This window comes from Acanthopagrus latus, chromosome 19 (assembly GCF_904848185.1).
Source record: "Acanthopagrus latus isolate v.2019 chromosome 19, fAcaLat1.1, whole genome shotgun sequence".
Classification (NCBI taxonomy): Eukaryota; Metazoa; Chordata; class Actinopteri; order Spariformes; family Sparidae; genus Acanthopagrus; species Acanthopagrus latus.
In genome coordinates this window covers 24,437,324-24,458,280 of record NC_051057.1, presented here as the reverse complement: position 1 = coordinate 24,458,280, position 20,957 = coordinate 24,437,324, and the positions used below count along the sequence as shown (strand labels likewise).

The following is a 20,957-nucleotide window of genomic DNA, read 5'->3' as shown; positions in this document are numbered from 1 at the left end:
CGCGCACACACACACACACGTACACACATACACACACAGAGTCAGGTTCACCTGAAAGGACAGATTGATGCTGACAGGAGTTCAGGAGGTGAAGAGGGGCTGGAAGACAGGAGGAGGACAGGAGGAGGACATTAGCTTCCTGTACCTGTGAAGTCAAACAGTGACTGGACGTTGATGTCGTGTGGAAGACCGACGGGTCCAAGCTGCTCCACAAACTCTGAGGAGGACTCCTCTGAAACATCAGGGTAGACAGTGATCAATAACACTGATCAGACTGTCAGAGCACCAACATGATTATTAAAAATCTGTGAGTTACTCAGCACAGGAATTTTAATTGATCCACAAACAGGATTCAGAGGTTGATTCTGAGATATTCCCGTAATAATGAGCTTTATATGAAGCTGAAGAGTTCTGTGAGTCACTCAGAGCCCAACACACCACATACACCAGAACCAGAACCAGTCAGCTGGGCTCAAACTCCATCAGGAGGACTGATTCTAAATCTGATCATTCACAAAGATCAGACAGTGAGTACTCACCACACTGCTCTGGACTGCCGCACCTACAAATGCATGCACGCACACACACACACGCACGCACACACGCACACAAACACAGATTTAGCGTTACTGTCTTGGTTCATTGAAACAGTAAAATAAACAGGTGAGTTCACTCATTTCTTATGGAAATATGAGCATGTCTACCAGAGTTTAGACTAGACTTGATGGAGGCTGAACAGGAAGTGAGGTCACTCACGTGAGCAGGGCCTGGTCACCGCGGTAGCAGTGGTCGTGGCAGTCATTGTCTCGGTCAGAGGAGGCGCGGCGGTTGAGGATGTGGAGCGGGATGTAGCCCGGTGTCGGGCCGAACACCACCAGGCGGCCCTGACCCAGAGGAGGCGCGTCGCCACGGTAACAGAAGGCACACTGCTTCAGACTGCGGGGCGAGAGACGGAAACAGGTACGAGAGAGAGAGATGGATTAATGAAACTCAGCTGAGTCCAGTTACACTGCTTCCTGTTCCTGCTGTAACCATGGAAACACAAGTCAGCAGGTTCAACGCACCGTTTTTTGGTGTGTCCCAGGCTCGGTGTGGGCGAGGCCCCGGAGTCCTCCGACAGGGGGGACAGCGAGTCGTCGTCATCCAGCCGGGGGCAGGGGGACACCGGAGGACTGGAGCAGGGACTCAGGACCAGGATCTGCTCCAAGGGACTGGCCGCACCCCCCTCTGTCTCCATGGGGGCGGAGCCTGGGCTGTGGCCCGGGCTGTGGATTGGGCCGTGGCTCGGGCCGTGGATGGGGCTGGGCCGGTCCCCTTCCACAGGATCAGGAGGGGGGCTGGGTCTGGAAGCTGGGCTGTAGACTGGGCTCAGGTCTGGGGAAGGGGGAGGGGGATTAACTTGAGGTCCCCTCCCAGGACTGGAGGTTGGGATGGGGGCAGCAGGAGCTGAGCTGGTCCTGTCCTCCTCCTCTGCATTGGGAGGTGGTTGTGGGCTGGACTTTGCCACTGTGGGGTCACGATGAGGTGGGTCAGGGTCCGGCTCAGGTTCTGGAGTGAGGCGGTCCTGGCTTGATTCAGGGGCAGGGGCAGGGTTTATGTTGGATTTTCTCCTGGAGGTGGACCGACGGCGTCCTGGTGTCTTCTCCTTCAGCTCTACACACACACACACACACACACACACACACACACACACACAGTTTAAATGTTAAAAACACTTTGACTTCTCTAACGTGTCTCGTCACTTCTCTCATTTGCTCCTCAGCTAATCCCAGTGGAGACATGAGGAGCACATGAGCGAGGATAGGATTTGGATTTGGACAGAACTTTAAACAAAGTTCTGATGGTTTGAATGAAGTTTGGACCAAAAACAAGTCACAGCTGTTGTCAGCAAACAGAGCTGAGTCTCAGGTGGATCATACACACCCGTCTTCTGGGGGGGTTTCTTCTCCATGGCGTCCATGCTCTCTTCGTCCTCTACCTGGGCTCGGCCTCGGCTCCGCCCCCTGCACACAAACACCTGGTCAGTTTCACTGATCAGACTCTCAGTGTGACCCTGAACAACAGCGTCACAACAAGTGCCCACTGGAGACTTTCAGTCAAACACTGAGTGAGAAATAAATCACAAGATGGTGAAGCAGATTCTTTAAAAAGGGTCAAATGTCAGAATTCTAGTTGGAAACATTCAAAATAAAAAATAAAAATATCAGCAGAATGTAAATAAACAGCAGTTTTCAAATTATGATATCTTGTTTTTATGATGCAGTGATGTCTACTGAAGTTAGCGTGCTAACAAGCTAGCTGCCAACAGTCCTGATCCAGAGCTCCTGTGCTGGTGGGGTAAACACCAACACTCCCCTGATCCTCGAGCTCCCGCTCAAATCCTGCTTTTAAAAGGTGCCCTCACAGCTGGAGGTCGAAGTCCAGGAGCCACAACCTCGAAGTCTGTTCTCCACCTGCTGGTGATACACGGCAGCAGTACACCTCTAATGGAGGAAGGCAGGGCCGACCCAAACACTGCGAGGCTTCTGCTGTTAACATCATCGTATGAATGAGGGAGACATCATTCCAGCAGGACCGAGCAGAACCGGAGCTCATAAAAATCCTCCAGGTCCACAACTGCACAACATTCACTCGTTCTAATTACATCAAGAAGCAGGACTGTCATGAACCAATCAGCAGTGACAGTGTCATGTTAGCTAGTTAGCTACCGAGCGCTCAGCACACTGGTTGGGATCGTTTTATGTTTGTTCTGAAAAAAAGGCCATAAAACAGAGTTCTTATAAGCCTTAGTCTTAAGTGTGAACGCTTAACGCTACACCGCAATCCCAGCAGGAACCAGGACACACCTGGACCTCAACACACAACAGAGACCGGGCCTCAGTCAGACATCTCATTTTTATCTGCTGAGACTCTGACTCAAAATTCAGGAAGAGCTCGGCATGTTAAGGATTAACAAGTGTGGGAAGATGCTGGTTGGTGGTTGGATAGCGCTCTAAAGCACGCTGTTCTGTGATTGGTTAAGTGGTCAGGAGGGATTGTGATTGGTGGTTCACTGTGCAGCTAACGCACATGGACCCAAGAACCCTAAAACCAGATGACATCATGCTGTGACAGGACGGCGTCAGTGTTTCTCTGGTATCATATTCATCGCGTCTCACTTGATGTCGATGCTAAACAATTTGTGAGGCCCGACAGAACTAACAGAAACCAATGGGTCAGAACTGTTAGAACAGTAAAATTTACCTTTTGGATATGAAAGGCTAACACTCATCATTTTGGTGGACAGTTTTGTAAATTTTGTCATAATTATCACATTGATGCAGAAGAAGTGTTGTGTGAGTTCACTTGACCTTTGACCCCAAGACTGTAACGCGACGACGTCTGAGACAAATCAAGACGTTTCCTCAACGTGACCCAGAGACGAGACGCCTCCCGACACAAAAACACCTTGAACAGGTGTTCAGGTAAATACAATGACATCACAGCATGAAAACCTGAGCAACACCAGAGAGCGACACACACACCCTCCTGTGTGTGTGTGTGTGTGTGTGTGTGTGTGTGTGTGTGTGTGTGTGTGTGTGTGTGTGCGCGCGCAGCAGGAGGTAAAACCTGGAGTAGACTCGGTCCAGCTAACACCTCCTCCTCCTCCTCGCTGCTCATTACCCAGCATGCAACTTAACCACTTCCTCTCCAACCGATTGCACTCACCACAACACACACACACACACACACACACACACACACAGTCTTCACTTCACGCCCTCTGAGTGTGACATATCAACAGTGTGATGAACTTGAGTTATCAGTTTCCAGCTGATCCCTGATCAGATTTATTGATGACAATGATTCTCAACTCGTCTGTAGAATCTGTTTCTGTTACACTGCAGTTCATCGTCTGTTTCCTCAACTCTGTGCTCCATAGGACAACGCTGTGGATATGTTTGGATCACTGACCGGTCCGGTCGGGTTCTGTCTGTCTGATGACAGCTCGTCAGTCAGGACGTCAGCATATCTACATCAGCTGTTTGGTGACGTCTGAAACACGCTGTCACTGCCATCATCACATCCATCTCCAAAACTCTTAGCTTAGCGTTAGCCTGCAGCGTCACTCCCAGACTCTTCTCCAGCGCAAATGTCATGACCTGATGAAGGGGTGCATGCTGGGTAACCCGCAGAGAAACTACATGCAGAACTGAAGTAATAGTGGAAATGTGGGTCTTTAGTTCATGATCACATCCAAGAGCAGGCTGTGTTAGAGAGCGGATCATCCCCACGTCACACTCAGCTTTATCAGTCAAACTCAAACTGACGGTCAGTTTGTATCAGACATGATGTTTAACACATCCTCAGACACACACACACACCTGTCCTCAGACACACACACACACCTGTCCGCAGACACACACACCTATCCTCAGACACACACACACCTGTCCTCAGACACTCACACACACCTGTCCTCAGACACACACACACACCTGTCCGCAGACACACACACACACCTGTCCGCAGACACACACACCTATCCTCAGACACACACACACACACCTGTCCTCAGACACTCACACACACACACCTGTCCTCAGACACACACACCTATCCTCAGACACACACACACACCTGTCCTCAGACACACACACCTATCCTCAGACACACACACCTATCCTCAGACACACACACACACACCTGTCCTCAGACACACACACCTATCCTCAGACACACACACCTATCCTCAGACACACACACACACACACACACCTGTCCTCAGACACACACACACACCTATCCTCAGACACACACACCTATCCTCAGACACACACACACCTGTCCTCAGACACTCACACACACACACACCTGTCCTCAGACACACACCTGTCCTCAGACACTCACACACACACACCTGTCCTCAGACACTCACACACACACACACCTGTCCTCAGACACTCACACACACCTGTCCTCAGACACTCACACACTCACACACACCTGTCCTCAGACACTCACACACACACACCTGTCCTCAGACACTCACACACACACCTGTCCTCAGACACTCACACACACACACACACACCTGTCCTCAGACACTCATACACACACACACACACACACCTGTCCTCAGACACTCACACACACACACACACACACACCTGTCCTCAGACACACTTACTTCTTCCTTGATTTGGGAGGTGGAGGTGGAGGAGGAGTAGGAGGGGCAGGAGGTGCAGAGCGGCTGCCACTGCCATCTTTGCGAGGTCGACCACGAGGCCTCCTCTCGGGGGCGGGGCTAGTGGCAGCAGCTTTGGCCAGCTGAGCGCTGCGTCCGGCCCGAGTGACTGGAGGGGCCGGTCCTCTGTCCCGAGGCTCCTGAGACTGAGTCTCAGATGGCATTCTGAAACAGAACAGAGAGAGGTTCTGGTTCAGCTCACAGGGAGACACACAGTGGGGGGTCCTCTTGTGAAACTACAGATCAATAACAGATATCCAACAGATTCACAGTTTCTGGGGCTGAAAACTGATAATATGGTTAGTGTTAGTTAGTTTTTATATTGATCACATCTTTCCCTTCTGCATGAGATCGTTTGAGACAGCGCCACAGAGAGACGCCGGTCACATGACCAGGAAGTCACAGTTCAATAATGCAGAATGTGATTGGACACGTGCTGCTGTCAGCTCACATCCAGATGTTGAACAGCTGCAGGTTTGTGGTCGGAACAGTCAGCTATCAGGTCAGTGTGTAAACCTCAGGTACACAGAGACCAGACCTCTACTGACAGGAAGTTCATCCACCAAACCAACCAAAACCCAACTGGTGTCATCATTAACACAAAACATCTGGTTTACACACGGTGATGATTCTGACCTCTTCATATTACATATATTTATAGTTCATTAACCGTTAGTGACAGTTTTTTGAGTGATATCTATAAAATCCATTTATTAAACGATGTTTATTGTAAATTCAGCTTTGATTCAGAAAGTCCTTCTATGATCAGACGACAGCTGTCACATCTTTTCCTGACAGAGACATGAATCCGTCTGCAGAGTCGCACACGTTTGTTCTAATATACAATAATACTGTTTCCATGAAATCTAACTTGTCTCGGAGATGATCTCAGTCATCACCCAGACATCCAGCTGAGGACGACAGTCACTCAACTCCAGCTGCAGACTCGTGACGATGTGAGGCGTGTCCTCTCTGAGGGAGTCGCACTTTCAGGCAATCTGTAGAGTTTAATCATCCTGAGCTCAGAGTCAACTAGAGACCACCACAGTCCACTAGAGTCCAGTACAGCAGACTAAGGACAACCGTGTGACCCAGTGACCCACTGACATGTCATAATGACTGACAGCTCAATCAGCCAATCACAGCACAGCGAGCATACAGAGACCATCAGTGACCTTTGACCCCTGCTGTCTTGTTGATGCTGAGTTTATCTGCTTTTGAATTTGTCCCGAAACAACCTGAACACATTGGTCTGCTCCGATCGTCATCTCTGTTTACTGGATAAATACTGAGGCAGAGGATGTTCAGCAGCCGACACACTCTGAACCATCCGAGTGAACTAGTAACTACATGTATTTAATAAATGTAGTGGAGAAAAAGTAAAGGAAATACTCCAGTACCTGAAAGTTGGACTTCAGATCAGTACTTTGTAATTGTTACAAAATTGTACATTGCTCTTAAAGTTTTGCACTAAAAGTTTCATTTTCACTGGAAATGAATGTCAGATTTCAGCCTCCTTGAACACTAATAATCTGCACCGACCCTGAATGAGCCACATCAGATCAGCCCGGTCCAGATGTTAATCACACACTGAGCATCAGCCTCTAACGTCTGCGTGTTGAACAGCATCTCCATGAAACTCCAGCTGACTACAGATCGCTCCAATCCAACAATCATGTCTTCAAACACCTGAACATCCGTCATTTTCTACCAAACATGACCTGGATGTGTTTATGAGGAGACCAGCAGTTACAGAACACAGAGGTCCATTTACACACCACAACAAAATGTACTACATGTTCTGTGTGTGGTGCCGAACAGCACATCAAAACAAAGAGTTTAGTCTGAATCTGTAAATCGAGTAATAATCAGTCCCTGCAGGATTTCCTGATCTTGCAATCGCACCAATTCATGCAAATTCAACCAATCACCATAATCCTGCTATATTCACCAATCATAGCAGTTCTCTCTGTTCAGGTCATGTCTGACCCGATGACCTCACTTCCTTGTTTCTGGATTTTGGAGATGCAGACATGTTCTCTGCAAACGTCTCGCATTCACCCACAAAACTTTGCGCTACGGCCAGAGCAAAGCTAGTCCCCGATGTTCTGCAGCGGAGCAAAGCTAGTCCCCGATGTTCTGCAGCGGAGCAAAGCTAGTCCCTGATGTTCTACAATCTACAGATTCAGAGGATATTTTCAGCAGAAGTGGCCTCAGCTGATGATGATGACTCAGTGTATCGCAGCCATCAGCAACTATCAGAGCCAAGTTCAGCCAATAACAACAGTTTGGAAAACGTCCTGTCAGCGCTGATTCATTTGTGTAATTAATAAGTCGACCTCTGGTTTGAAGCTAGAAAGGTGGCAGGGTCCACATGTAGAAAACTTTATTAAAGAAATTCAAGTTTTGACTTCTACCCACTTCTTGACTCATCCTTTTATAAACTACGTCCGACAAAGTGAAAACATGACAAAACAACCAGCCTGGAGTCTAAAGCAGCACTATGTAGAAATTAAAACCTATTTAAAAAGCACTGAGTCAAGGGTGACGATACATAGTCTGACTGAGCCTGACTGAGTCTGAATTATCATACGCAATAGAAGACACAATCAAAATGTTACAACTGTACAAGGTTTTGCCACAAACTTTCTCCTGCGTCTCCTCACATCGCTGAAGCTGAGCGACGTTCTGTAAAGTTCAGCTTCAGGTGTTCTGTCAGAGAGCGAGCCGGCTAACCTCCTGTTGAGCACCTGGCTAACTTGAACAGAGATTAAACAATGTAATCATGCAGCTCTTCTCCAGCTCTTTCTACCCTTTCTTTCTCTGCCTGCGGTTCTGACAGTAAACATGTCGTGTCTCCAGGTGGTGATGCTCAAAAAAATTTATCCGGGTTTTACAGACGCTTGTTTTACCATGTTAGTATGTTAACTTCTGTCAAAGTCTTTGGGTCGCAGCGCTTCACGAGATGATGTAGTTACACAGTTTGACCACTATGACACCTGTCTGCAAAGCAGCAGCTCGGCCGCAGAACCCGCAGCTCCTCCAGGAGGCCCGGCTGCAGAACCCGCAGCTCCTCCAGGAGGCCCGGCTGCAGAACCCGCAGCTCCTCCAGGAGGCCCGGCTGCAGCTCTGCCTCTGGTTGCTACTGACATCCTGAGACAACTTTTCTCCTGGAGAAGTATCGTCACGTTTTCACATGATGAGATGCTGTCACACCTTTAATGAGGTAAACACAAACTGTGTCCATCAGAGAACAAACCAGCTGTTCTCATCAGGTCCCAGAACACTGTCTGAAGACACACAGGTGGCAGGGTCCGCCACATGTAAACACAGTCAAACTGTGTGTTTGATGAAGATTCTTAAAATATCTTCACCAAACTACAGAATGCTCCTTTAAGATAAACCTGCAGCGGTTCACCACGTGACAGCAGACAGCAGCGATAATTAATCACTAATCAATCATCAGCTGATCAGAAAGTGATTGGATCTGATAACGTCTCGAGGATGTGCGTGCGTGTGTACGTGCGTGTGTGTGTTAACTGCTTGGTTACCATCTGTCAGAAGAGTTGTGTGTGTGTGCGTGTTTTAAATGAAGGAGTCAGTGAAGGTTGTTAATGCTACACACACACACGCGCGCGCGCGCGCATGCACGCACGCACTGTTTACACACATTAAACTGAGTAGTAGGAACAGGGCAGTTAGCCGTTAGCATGTAGCTTCCCCGGACCGCCCAGTTGACTGATCACTTCTCTGTTAGCATTAGCATTAGCATTAGCTAGCAGGCTAGCTGTTAGCGCGCACCAGAAACGAGTGCATCCACCGCGCGCTTATTCATCGTCCGGTGAGAGTGAGACCGAGCGGCGGCAAGTTAAAGCAGCGAGCCGCCGAGTGGTACCGGAGCGGTACCGGAGCTGGGCGGCCCGGAGAGGAGAGCGGGGTGAAAAGGCTCCTTACTGATTTGATGCAATTCTCTTTTTCCTCTCCAGCTTTCAGCCAACTTAAAGCGATCTGTTTGAATCCAACAGCGAACTTCTCCCAAAGATCACATCTGCTTCACGAGTCTGCCATGATTCGGTGTTCCGACCGAACATTCCCGTGGACCGAGGAGGAAAAAAGACGGTTTCGCTGTGAAAATTGGCGAAAAATTAAAGTTGAAGCGGTCGCTCCGTCATGGAGGCCATGTTTGGGAGCGACCGAAGCACCGCCTGTCAGCGACAGCAGGAGAAGTAGGTCCTAGAAAACATTAACTCCGGTACCGGAGCAGACACGTTCACCGGACCGGGCTGGATCTTTACGCCCGGTTATAGGCGACGTTCACCGGGAGCGACAGTGTGAACCGTGTCGGTGTGTGTGTGTGCGCGTCCGGCTGCGATCGTTTGTTTGTGTTGTGTAAAAAGTGTGTCTGACCCCGCGGAGGGATCTGTTGGAGGGCTGCTCTGGTGAAGCGGTCTGTCATCAGACCTGAAATCCCGGACTGGATCCGCGCGCGAGGAGCCGGACTGCTGCTGCGCGTGCCAAAACCATGGAGCCGTCATTACCCGAGCCTCTGATTAATCTGTCTAATTAATTGGTCATTTCACTTTATGTGTCTGTACTGTGACACATGACGTCAGGGCTGTAAACACATGACGTCAGGACCGTCAGTCAAATCAGAATAAACAGGGAACATCAGCAGGTTCCTCAGAACAAACACAGGACCCACCGATACATAATCAATAAGACTGACCAGGAATCAATCAGAACCAGACCTCTCTCAGTTCTGACTCGCTGGTTTCAGAGCAGAACCAGAGCAGAACCAGAGCAGAACCTGTCTCACACCAGCACCAGCTTCAGCTTCAGTCTGTTTCAGAGTTCTAACAGAAATTCAGTCAGATAAGAGTTGAATGAACAACATGAGGCTGTTTCAGGGACAGTGAACTCCTCTGGGTGAAACAGGCACAGATATTAATCTATTAATAAAACTACACAGAACAGATGTTGCAGGATGTGTTGGGGCGGATCACTGATCTGTGACCTGGAGGACGTCCGGGTTCTGAACGTGCCTCCACATTTGTTTTGCTTTGTTTTTATGATGTTTTAACTTTTGCTTTAAAATGAAGTCATTCATTCTTTATGCATTTTCTGAGGCTCACTGAAAAGCTTGCCCTCCTCATCAAGGGTCTGGTTCTGACTGAAGACCCGGTTCTGACAGGAGACCCGTCTCTGTGACGGCTCTCCAGCAGCTTCATATTCCAGAGAAGTGTTTGTTGTAATATTAAATATAACTGTCTTCCCAGAAAGCGTTGGCTTTCTGATTGGCCCAGAACCAGCGGTACTGTTTGGCTCCACAGGTCCGACTGGAGACACTGATGGATACAATGATTAAAGATATCAACATGCTGCGCTCAGTGCTGCAGTTCATATTCACATAATTTCCTTTTGTGATACCAAAACTCAGTCCTGTACTCAAGTGTAACTAAGTAAATGTACCGGAGTGTCAGGGAGGAGCAGTGCCCCCTGCTGGACTCACTCTGAACTACTTTATATTTAGTTAGCTTGTTTGGGCCTGTGGTTCTGACCTGTGGGTCGGGCCCAGTAAGGACGGGTTCAAGATGAAACTCAACACAGAGAGATGAAGCCCCGCCCCTTCCTGTTTGCCCCAAAGCCCTTATCGATCAAACCTCCGTCTGCAGTGACAGAAGAGAGATGATAAAGTACTGATCCGGTCTTAACTGGGTCATCAGTCTCACACATTATGTTTGTCAGTTTGTCATAAGACTGAAAACACATTGTTATAAAGACATCCTCCTGTATATCAGCAGCTCACAGAACTGAACCAGAACCTTCTCTGACCCAGTCAGCTCCATGTTGGTTCTGGTGCCGTGTTGATGAGATGATGTAGTTCACTGAGCTTTAACACAAACTACATGAGGTTTGACTTTAATTACAACAAACTGACAAACATCATGTGTGAGAATCTGACCCAGTTCAGACCGGATCAGTACTTTATCTGTCTCCTCGTTCACGACCAGACAAAGGTTTGATCACAGAAGGTCCATGAGGTCCACTCAGGGGTCGGGGCTTCAGCTGTCTCTCCTGTGACTCCTGATCCGATCCATTGATCCGGCCTGCAGCACTTCCTGTGGTGCAGTAACGATGATGAAACAACTCTAACATCAGCAAACTTTATTGAACAACTGTGTTGAACATTAACACAAATATATAGAGAACTACTTTTCTGTAAGGAAAATATAAAGTTATAGTAAAGCAACAACTTCCTGTCCGCAGCTGGTTTCACCTGCAGTAAATGTCCTGGTGTCTGCAGCTCAGTTACCGTTCAGGTAAACTCCACTCCTCCGTCTGCGACACAGAAGGAGCTGCTCCTGGAAGCCTTCGTCCTGGAGGAGGTGCAGCGAGCAGTGAAGACATGTCGACTCCTCTTCTCCTTGCTGCCTCCTGCTGTGGCGGCCATGTTGTTTGCAGCCTCCTGCCTGGAGCACAGCAGCCGGTGGGTCACCAGCCGTTGCCAGGGGCGACAGAGATATGGTCGGTCGAACTCAGAGGAGGAGGAGGAGGAGGAGGAAGAGGAAGAGGAGGGAGGTCCACTGTAGCTCCTCCTGATGGCGTGGCAGGTGGCGAAGACGGTTATTCTGTAATCCCTGAGAGGAGGAAGCTGTGTTAGTGAGGTTAGTGTGGTTCCATCACATTCCTCCAGAACAGCCTCTTTTCTGTTTGTAACAGCATTCAAATGTCTCTGTGTGTTTGGATGGTGGAGAACAATGTCTAACGGGTCACTTAAAGAACCCCCTCATCACCTCGAGCTCTCCAAAAACCACCTGAAAGAACCCAGAAGTACCCAATGGACCCCGAAGACTTCCTCAATCAACAACTGCAAGGAACTCCTGGGTCACTCATGACCACAAGAACTTAAAGGTCTCTGGACTCCCTTCAATGATCACTAGAACCATCCAACTACCTAAAAGATCACCACAACCACCTCAATAATCACTAGCACTCCTTAAAACCTTCAGAACCTCCTCTGACTGCTACAGCTACATTAGGGAACTCTTCAATGACAGTGGTGATAAGAACCTAAGGGATCCATAAAACATCTTCAATGACCATTAGAACCACCAAACTACCTATAAAACCCCAAGAACCTCCTCCATGACAACCAGAACCCCAAGAACAAGTTTATGCACCACATGTACCCACTAAAAGACCTCTAAAACCATCTAAAGGATGTCTAGAACCCAACGAAACCACCTACAGGAGTATCAAAACTAAACTGATGAACGTCTACCTGAGCAGTCGACCCAGCAGCTCTGTACACTTGCTGAGCCTCTCTTCCTGTTTCGCGATGCTGGCCCCGCCCTCACAGCGGTCCTGCCAATAGAAAGCAGAGATGCTGTCAATGAGTAGGAGCGCCAGGCCAGGCCGAGAAGACAAGGAGGTCTCCAGGAAGTGGAGGGTGAGGAGGAGCTGGGAGGAGGAGGAACAATGGACGACGAGGAGGCGAGACAGACACTGACGCAACAAGGCCTCATCTGAACCTGTCGAGGGCGAGCGCGTAGAACGAGCTAGACAGAGAGAGAGAGAGAGGGAGAGAGAGGGAGAGATGGATGACAGAGGTTAGCACCCTCTACAGTAACATGTGATGTGTGTGTGTGTGTGTGTGTGTGTGTGTGTGTGCGCTCGTACGTTCGAACCTGTGTTCAGCCTACTGTCCAGGATGCTGACCAGTCGTAACATGTCCAGACTGTAGTCGGTGTCCACGAACACAACGTCTACCTCTAGACCGCCGGACGCCACCGGCAACACACAGCGACACAGCAGGTGGTAGAGCAGCTCTGTCTTACCTGAGACACACACACACATAACACATAACACACCACACACCACTTCACAGGAAGTTGAAGCCAGGCTGTGTCCTGTAGAGTGAACTCACCTGTTCCCTCTGGTCCATACAGTTCCACCACCTCACCTGACGGAGTCAAACACACGAGAGCTGATCAGTTGTAACAATTATTAACACAGTCAGCAGTAATCTGGCGCCTTTCATGATCCAATGAGGTCACATGCAAGTGCTGACAGAAAGTGGGCGTGGCGGCTTGTCACCTTGGTCGGGTCCTCCATCTTCAGGAAACAGGCGAGTTTCGATGTCCTTCAGAGAGCGTCGAGCCTCCAGACGAGCAAACAGCTGCAGAGACACAGTTATCACTCTACTGTTTATACCCCAACACATAGACTGTACCGACACATAGACTGTACCGACACATAGACTGTACCGACACATAGACTGTACCAACATGCAATCGCGTGATCTGTAACTACCTGTGACAATAATCAGTTAATTGGTCTTGTTTTTTGTAATCTGAGCATGTAATCCTGAGTACATGTAATCTGTTACCTCAACCCTGCCTCCATGTGGTTCAGATGAAGCTGTCAAGTTGTGTTTCAGTCTGCTGACAGTTAATACTCAGACTCTGGAGTAATCTGATTACAACAACCACATCACGGACAGACCATAATAACATCCCATCTATTATTTCTAAAAGACCCACAGCTGTAGTTACCGTCAGATGAAAGTACTCAATCACGGAATAAAGTAATTAATAATAAAGTATGAAAGTAATAAAGTACTGGAGATGAACCGCGTCACGTCCTCAGCAGCAGAACACGGCCGGTACTGTTCAGCACAGATGCTCTGATTACTCACTAACGCAGAGTAACGGCTTCATTTTCTGACCTGAGCGCCGCTTTCAGTCATCTCAACACGAGCTTCATCTTCGTTCTCAGAACAACGAGCCCGCGCGGCTGAGCTCACTTCCGGCTTCTACTCCTCTACCGTAAAGGACGGAGAGCGAGCCGTTACCGTAATGTGTGTGCTGTGCGCGGCACGATCAGCTGCTGGTGAGCAGAACGGACCCAGGACCGGATGTGACGTTGATTAAACCGTCATTTATAAAACAGCTGACCGGAAATACACGGACATCAGTGCGAGGACAGTAATCAGATTCTTTACTGACAAATACTCCATCACAACTTACCTCAAATCAGAAGTACAGCGGTGCTGTCACCTGTGTGACTCTCTGATCCTGCAGGACGTTATTGATCACTGATGACTAATACTGGTGCAGCAGTCAGAGCAGCCTGTTGCAGCTGGAGCTCCGCCTGGTGGAGACCCGCAGAACTCTTCATATACAGTCAGACAGTTCAGTCCAGTGGTTCTGGCCAGGGGGTCGGGCCGGGGGGTCGGATCCCTCCAAAGATCACCATGATTGATGAGAGTTCTGACTTTCCATCTGACGTTTTATCTCACCTTGACTTTTCATGAAGCTTTCATCAGAATCAGAACCAGTATATTCCTTCATTGTCCCACAAACAGCGAAATCTGTTTCCGACAGCAGCCAACGGACAGAATATTACAAAAATAATAACAATAGTAAAACATAAACAATGTAATTAAAAAGGTAATCTTAATGTTTTTCAGAACATTTGATTTGTAGCGACAGCGATGATCACTGAATGAAACCAGGTGAAGCTGAATGAATAAATGTGTCGACTCAGCAGACAGTCCGCTGCGAGGACGACTGGACCAAGACACACTGATGCAAACACTCACTGTGCACAGCGCACAGCACACACACACACACACAAACACACGCACACACACACACAGAGTCCCTGATGATCACAAATACATGCCTTTAATAAAAACAAAATAAAGTGTGGTGTTAATGTGCTCAGGTCAGGTGTGTGGCGCAGCGTGCCGCGGCGATGTGAGGCGCAGCGTGGCGAGGCGCAGCGTGGCGTGGGGATGTTGGTGTCAAAGAAACTAATAAAAACGAACTCTGGATTAACAAAAACAAAGCCACAACAATGAGGTAAATCTTATCCTTTCATCTTGTCATGACAGTTTAAAGGACCATTCAGCTGTTCTCACATCAGATACAAACATGTATCACATGTTAATAACACAGTCAACCAATCAGAGGGAGCCGCTGCAGTCTGACACAGCAGGGGGAGAGAACGGTCACCTGACTGCTCTGCAGGTTGATGTACACCAGGTACGACCGTCTGTATGAACCCGTCTGTCTGTCTGAGACAGGTGTAGCTCTGTCAGTCATCTCCGAAGCCCCGCCCCTAGCCTCCTTGTGAATCATAACCTTGTTTGGACTTCCTCCTCTTTCATTGGGTCCATCCAATCTGTCCTGATTGGTCAGACCCATCTGTCTCTCCACCTGCCTGTCTGTGTCCTCAGGCCTGTCAGTCATTGCTGTATCACCTAAGGCCCCGCCCCCCACCTTGCGCTTCTTCTGTGGTTTTCTACCCTCTTTAAAATCCCCCGCTCTGTCCTGATAGGCTGTTGGCGGCCCATGTGACATCTCCTCTGACTCCAGCAGGTACCTGATTGGAGGGCCAACCATCGTCCTCCTCGGCCTCTGAGGGTGCTCCTCCTCCTTTTTCACCTCTGTCTGTCTCTTCTCCTCCTCAGCCTCGTTTTCTCCTCCCTTGTCTTCCTCGCCTCCTCCCTCCTCCTTCAGACAGACTTGTTTCACCTTCTCCTCCTTTATCTCCTCCTTTACCTCGGTGTCCTCCTCTTGCTCTCTGCACCTTCTCCTCTTCCTCCCCCTCGCTCCATCCCTGTCCTGCCGTCTCCTCTTCATCGTGGCTCGGCAGTCGACCCACCACTGTGGATTTCTGCGCACAAGCTCTCTGTGTCTCAGCCAATCAGTAGCTTTCTTGGACGCTGGGAGGAGGGTCTTGTGTCTCTCTGACGCCCCGCCCTCAGCATTGATCTTCTTCTGTGGTTTTCTACCTTCCCTCCATCCCCTTGGTCTGCCCTGATTGGTTGTTATTGGCCCATGTGACAGCTCTTCTGACTCCAGAAGGTATCTGATTGGTGGGCCGACCCTGGTCCTCCTCGGCCTCTGAGGCTGCTCCTCCACCTTTTCTTCCCCACCTCCTCCTCCTCCTTTCTCCTGCTCCTCCTCCTCTCGACACCTCCTCCTCTTCCTCCCGCACACTCCAGCTCGCTCCTGCCGTCTCCTCCTCATTGTAGTGCAGAAGTCGACCCACCACCGCGGATTTCTGCGCATACGCTTTCTGCATCTCAGCCAATCAGAAGCCTTTGTGGGAACAGGGAGGAGGGTCTTCAACTCCTCCTCGTCTCTCCTTTCCATCCTCTCTCCATCACTGTTGGTGTTCACCTCCTGTTTGTTGTGGTGGTGATGGTGCAGAAGTGAAGCGTTGGTGATGCAGCTTCCTGCTCTGTGGACGGACAGGTGGAGCTGCGGGGACGACTCACAGGTGAAGGTCAGACCACACACCTGACGACAGACAGACAGACAGGTGGGTTATTATCTCAGGTGATGAGCAGGTATTCTGTCAGCGTTAATGTTCCCACTGATGTCATAACGTTCATGCAGCTGATGGAGGAGAGGATAACGATCAGTAATCGTGGCTGTTAGCAGACACACGGAGCTGTAAGATGACACATCTGCTGCACTGAGATGGACCAATAGGGAGCTGCGATGGAGGAAAGTGAATGAGGAAGTCAGACTACCTGGTAAGTCATAGAAATATGTCTCAGCACAGCAGAGCTGTGATCAATCTGAATTCTTTATTCATGCGACAAATACACGCACTTTTTCTGTGATGTAGTCGTGTGAATAACTGGCCTGATGTTTGTCTGAATGCCTCATCAGAGGACGGAGAGTCTGATGAACCTGATCACCTGAGGACGTACCTGACAGAGCTCCACCCCTCTCCTCTCCTCCTCCTCCTGGTGCTCTGTCCTCAGCCTCCCTGGCTTCATTTTCACCTTTGCTCCCCTTGCTATGCTGTGATTGGTCACTGAGAGGCCATGTGACTGCTCCTCAGACTCAAGCAGATATCTGATTGGTGGACCGACAGTCTTCCTCCTCGGCCTCCCTGCCTGCTCTGTGTCCGCTGTTTTCACAGGTTTAACTCCATCCACATCCACCTCCTCTTTCTCCTCCTCCTCCTTCTCTATCACCGTCATTCCCCTGCTGTGATTGGCCACTGACAGGCCATGTGACTGTCCTTCAGACTCTAGCAGATATCTGATTGGTGGACCGACCCTCTTCCTCCTCGGCCTTCGCACCTGTTCTGTGTCAATAACTCCACCCTCCACCTCCACCTCTACCTCCTCAGCCAGGTGGGGGCTCAGAGGAGCGATAAGTCCAGAAGGAGGAGCTGAGACATCTGCAGGGGGCAGCAGGAGAAGCGGCTCACACAGAGGCATGCTGGGTAACGAGGTGGTCTCTGGCGGTGCAGGCGATTGGAACAGAGGCATTGTGGGTAGCGGAGTGTGTCTGAGTGGGGGGCCATGGTGTGTCCTGCAGTGCTGCAGCAGAGCACCCCCTCCTGGTTCATCTGCTCTGACAGACACACACCGCCACGCCACGCCACACACACCTGAGCGCACACACACACACACACACACACACACACACATATATATTTACATTAGCAGTAGTTTCACTGTGTGCATTCACACCTGAAATCAGATTACTCAGGATGGATGTGATGGTCTGAGCAGCCTCAACATGTTTTGGACTCTTGGTCCAGTGGTCGTACCTGCAGTGTGTCTCACCTGTGTGTCTCCAGCTGAGCTGCTGATTCAGCAGGTCCACCTGGACAGCAGCGTCTCTCCTCTCTGCTGAGTCGCTCTGGCAGCCCACCTCCCTCCGCTCCTCCTCCGGACTCTCCCACTGGCAGCCCACCTCCCTCCGCTCCTCCTCCGGACTCTCCCACTGGCAGCCCACCTCCCTCCGCTCCTCCTCCGGACTCTCCCACTGGCAGCCCACCTCCCTCCGCTCCTCCTCGCTCTCCTGGATCATCTTTAAAACATAAAGAGTTGGACCGGTAAGTGTGTGTGATCAGAGCCCCTGATGAATTGAGGTGTGAACAAACTGCTGGAGGCTTTCCTTCCTCCATCCTCGTCTTCGCGTCTGGACTCCGCCCACTGACCACGATGACAGCGTTGTGATTCTGTTTCCTGTCCTCTGCTTGATCCAGCAGTACAGAACGTGTCACTGTGTGATGTGATGATTAAACATGTTTATGTTCCCTTCACTGATACCACGTGACACATCTGTAAATACTACACGACCTCAGAGCGGTCCGAGGGGGAATTCATTGTTTGCATCTCACCACATGTTGATACCTTGCACTACTTTATTTCACGTGTTGACCTTTAACCTTGTGGTTCATTAAACCTCTATCTCTGTGAGTTATGAGCTGTTAGACGTTACACAGTGACCTCACTGGTTACATGAACTCTGTGCTCCTGGACACTCGTCGGTGCCGTGGGACGCCTGTCCAGCTGGACACTGTTCTGTGAAACCTCCCTGAAACTTGTTGACCCAGTTTGTTCTTTCCGATACTGATACTGCGTTCATATACTCGTACTTGAAAAAATGCACAGATACCACATTACTGCATTCGGCCGTACGTTGCATGAAACTGAAGACTGCGATCAGATGGCAGCTTGTAAGGCGGACCGCGAACTGAGTCTGGACCCAGATGCCGACCGATACAGACCTGGACTTACAGTCAATAAATTATTGAAGTATTTTAACTTTTGGCAGGTTTAGCAATCAGGACACTCCACTGACCAGCAGCGTGCGAGTTAAGCCGTCCCATGTTATGCTGACCTGTGCATTCCCGGTGAGAAACACTGCGACTCTGAATAGACAGACACCTAAATTATACATGCACACATTTTAAAAAGCTCATTTATTTGTTTTCACTATTTTGTTTTTAATTGCTGCCCTTCTTTTCCTTAAAGAGAAGAAAATAATACATATCTACAGTTTTATATATCTGTATAATTAAATCTTGAGTGACAATAAATACTGTCAAATGTTTTTTGAATTGGACATCAGTTCTAGATGCTTCAGTATAAATCACATTGACTCACATGGAGACTGTGCAGTAGTTTAACTGAGATATTAATCTGAATGTGATGAGTTTCATTGTTTAATTTGTCACATTTCACGGATATCTTTTTAAGTTTCATTGTGTTTCATATGGAGGCTTTTTGTCGAAACAGGAAATTATGATTATTTATCTTTTTATTTAATTTAACATCGTTTGTTGTAACAAGCAGAGAAGAAAATAAACCTGCCCTCCAATTCAGAGCATCTGGAGCCTGAGAGTGATTCTTGTGGTAGAAATATCAGTTTCGGTACTCGGTGTCGGTATAAGTACACAAGTGATCAGAACGGCCTCAGTGGACCCGAACATGAAGACACACTCGTGTGAAGCTTCTGCAGAACCTGCTGACTGAAGCTGGACCTGGTGAATACACTCATTCATTTCATCATTACAAATATTAACACGAACAGAAACAACATGTAATAAAACGGTTCGGTTCATTCTGCACTGATCCGGAGTCAGTGACCGGGAAGCTCCTGAAGATGGTACGTCGATGTAAACAGAACTCACAGTAGAAAAGTTCTGGTTCCTGAGCCTGAACCTGAGACCAGCAGACAGAACCACGACAGAACCGGGACGCGGACTGACCGGCTGTATCCGCCATGTCGTCACGAGCCGAACAACTTTCTGACGTTTCATATAAACTACAGATTAACTTCTGATGACGTCACACCTACCGCAAACATCTTGAATTTTCCCGCCACTCCAGATCCAGAAACGAACCTCAGCGGTGACGGCTCGGTTCTGACGACATGCTCAGAGTTTTCTCTGTTAAAGAGTCTGAAGAGTTTCAGTGTCGAGTCGAGCCGAAAACTCTCCGACCAGAACCGACATCAGAGACAGGAGCCGCGGTACTGCGGTGCTGCTGCCCCCCGCGGCCCGGAGGAGACACGACGCCATCTTCTTTCTTCTTCTTCTTCTTCTTCTTTTCTTCGGTTTATTCTTCCTCTTCTGCTTCTTCTTCTTCTTTTTCTTCTTCTTCTTCTTTTCTTCGGTTTATTCTTCCTCTTCTGCTTCTTCTTCTTCTTCTTCTTCTTTTTCTTCTTTTCTTCGGTTTATTCTTCCTCTTCTGCTTCTTCTGCTTCTTCTTCTTCTTCTTTTTCTTCTTCTTCTTCTTTTCTTCGGTTTATTCTTCCTCTTCTGCTTCTTTTTCTTCTTCTTCACAATCTTTTTCATCTTCTTCCTCTTCTTCTTCACATAAAACATGTACTAAGCAGCTGTAATAATGTTGTGACCTTCACAGTATTAGTTTTATACAATAATAGTTTATAAAATGTTTAATTACATATAATTGTTTTATTTTAATCATATGATCAATAATAAAGTGTTACCAAATATATTTATATCAAGATATTAAGACCCAGGAGTTCTGACCTCAGTCTGATTTATCACCTGATCAACGTCATTAATATTCAGATCCACCTGTCAGCAGAGGGACGCAGAGACGGCAGGGAGTCGCAGGTGAGTGTTTATTGACAGCAGCTCAGGACCAATCAACATTCAGCCACAAACGTGATGTCACTGCAGCTGTGAGGACACCTGTCCCGTCTTTCCTACAGTCAGAGACACCTGAGGACACAGTCAGCTGGATCATCAATACAGCTGATTGATGTTGATGATCAGCTGGCGGAGGTGATCGGGAGAGTCAGAGCTGTCCTTATAAATCAATATCAACAGTGACATCATCAGACTGGATCCACACTGACCATCAGCTGATCAGCTGTAACCATGGTGACCACGGCTCACACAGTATTTGGACATTCCTTGAAATGTAAATCAAATA

The 20,957-nt window shown here is 48.7% G+C and overlaps 4 protein-coding genes across 14 annotated transcripts in view; all 4 read right to left on the bottom strand.

Moving 5' to 3' along the window:
• The window catches only part of kmt2ca (lysine (K)-specific methyltransferase 2Ca), a 58,960-nt gene extending 48,571 nt beyond the window's left edge, over window positions 1-10,389 (bottom strand). For 7 of the 9 annotated variants that reach the window (XM_037078667.1, XM_037078668.1, XM_037078675.1 and 4 more), the window contains exons 1-7: window positions 9,182-10,388; window positions 5,171-5,392; window positions 1,924-2,003; window positions 1,065-1,653; window positions 757-936; window positions 540-562; window positions 146-232 (exon numbers count right to left, since the gene is read on the bottom strand). In XM_037078667.1, the coding sequence (XP_036934562.1) occupies window positions 146-232; window positions 540-562; window positions 757-936; window positions 1,065-1,653; window positions 1,924-2,003; window positions 5,171-5,391 (1,180 nt within the window). In that variant the 5' untranslated portion in view covers window position 5,392; window positions 9,182-10,388. Of the gene's footprint in view, window positions 1-145; window positions 233-539; window positions 563-756; window positions 937-1,064; window positions 1,654-1,923; window positions 2,004-5,170; window positions 5,393-9,181 lie in introns of all 9 variants that reach the window. The other 2 variants (XM_037078670.1, XM_037078674.1) reach the window with 2 other exon arrangements.
• A 986-nt stretch (window positions 10,390-11,375) lies between these two features.
• xrcc2 (X-ray repair complementing defective repair in Chinese hamster cells 2) lies at window positions 11,376-14,153 on the bottom strand. Its single transcript, XM_037078682.1, has 6 exons — window positions 13,956-14,153; window positions 13,325-13,406; window positions 13,155-13,190; window positions 12,916-13,065; window positions 12,510-12,786; window positions 11,376-11,865 (listed from the first exon to the last, which is right to left on the bottom strand). The coding sequence occupies exons 1-6, from the start codon at window positions 13,974-13,976 to the stop codon at window positions 11,544-11,546; spliced, it is 888 nt and encodes a 295-aa protein (XP_036934577.1). The 5' UTR covers window positions 13,977-14,153; the 3' UTR covers window positions 11,376-11,543.
• A 744-nt stretch (window positions 14,154-14,897) lies between these two features.
• On the bottom strand, window positions 14,898-20,195 carry LOC119008409. Its single transcript, XM_037078678.1, has 4 exons — window positions 19,852-20,195; window positions 17,829-18,075; window positions 16,959-17,650; window positions 14,898-16,539 (listed from the first exon to the last, which is right to left on the bottom strand). The coding sequence occupies exons 1-4, from the start codon at window positions 19,858-19,860 to the stop codon at window positions 15,190-15,192; spliced, it is 2,298 nt and encodes a 765-aa protein (XP_036934573.1). The 5' UTR covers window positions 19,861-20,195; the 3' UTR covers window positions 14,898-15,189.
• Window positions 20,196-20,624: 429 nt separating this feature from the next.
• actr3b (actin related protein 3B) overlaps window positions 20,625-20,957 on the bottom strand; it is an 8,660-nt gene continuing 8,327 nt past the window's right edge. For all 3 annotated transcript variants that reach the window (XM_037078679.1, XM_037078680.1, XM_037078681.1), the window contains exon 12: window positions 20,625-20,957. This exon is cut by the window's right edge and continues 2,025 nt beyond it. The gene's annotated coding sequence lies outside the window, so the exon portion shown is untranslated.

What these genes read in the sequence shown, in the direction of transcription:
- xrcc2 (XM_037078682.1), bottom strand. Translation starts at nt 13,976, where the DNA reads ATGACTGAAAGCGGCGCTCAG. An exon ending in AGATGGAGGACCCGACCAAG is followed by an intron (nt 13,191 to 13,324) that starts GTGACAAGCCGC and finishes TGACTCCGTCAG; the next exon opens with GTGAGGTGGTGGAACTGTAT. An exon ending in CTGCTGGGTCGACTGCTCAG is followed by an intron (nt 11,866 to 12,509) that starts GTAGACGTTCAT and finishes TCCTCCTCTCAG; the next exon opens with GGATTACAGAATAACCGTCT.
- LOC119008409 (XM_037078678.1), bottom strand. An exon ending in GCTCAGCTGGAGACACACAG is followed by an intron (nt 17,651 to 17,828) that starts GTGAGACACACT and finishes GTGTGCGCTCAG; the next exon opens with GTGTGTGTGGCGTGGCGTGG. An exon ending in GAGGGGTGGAGCTCTGTCAG is followed by an intron (nt 16,540 to 16,958) that starts GTACGTCCTCAG and finishes GTCTGTCGTCAG; the next exon opens with GTGTGTGGTCTGACCTTCAC.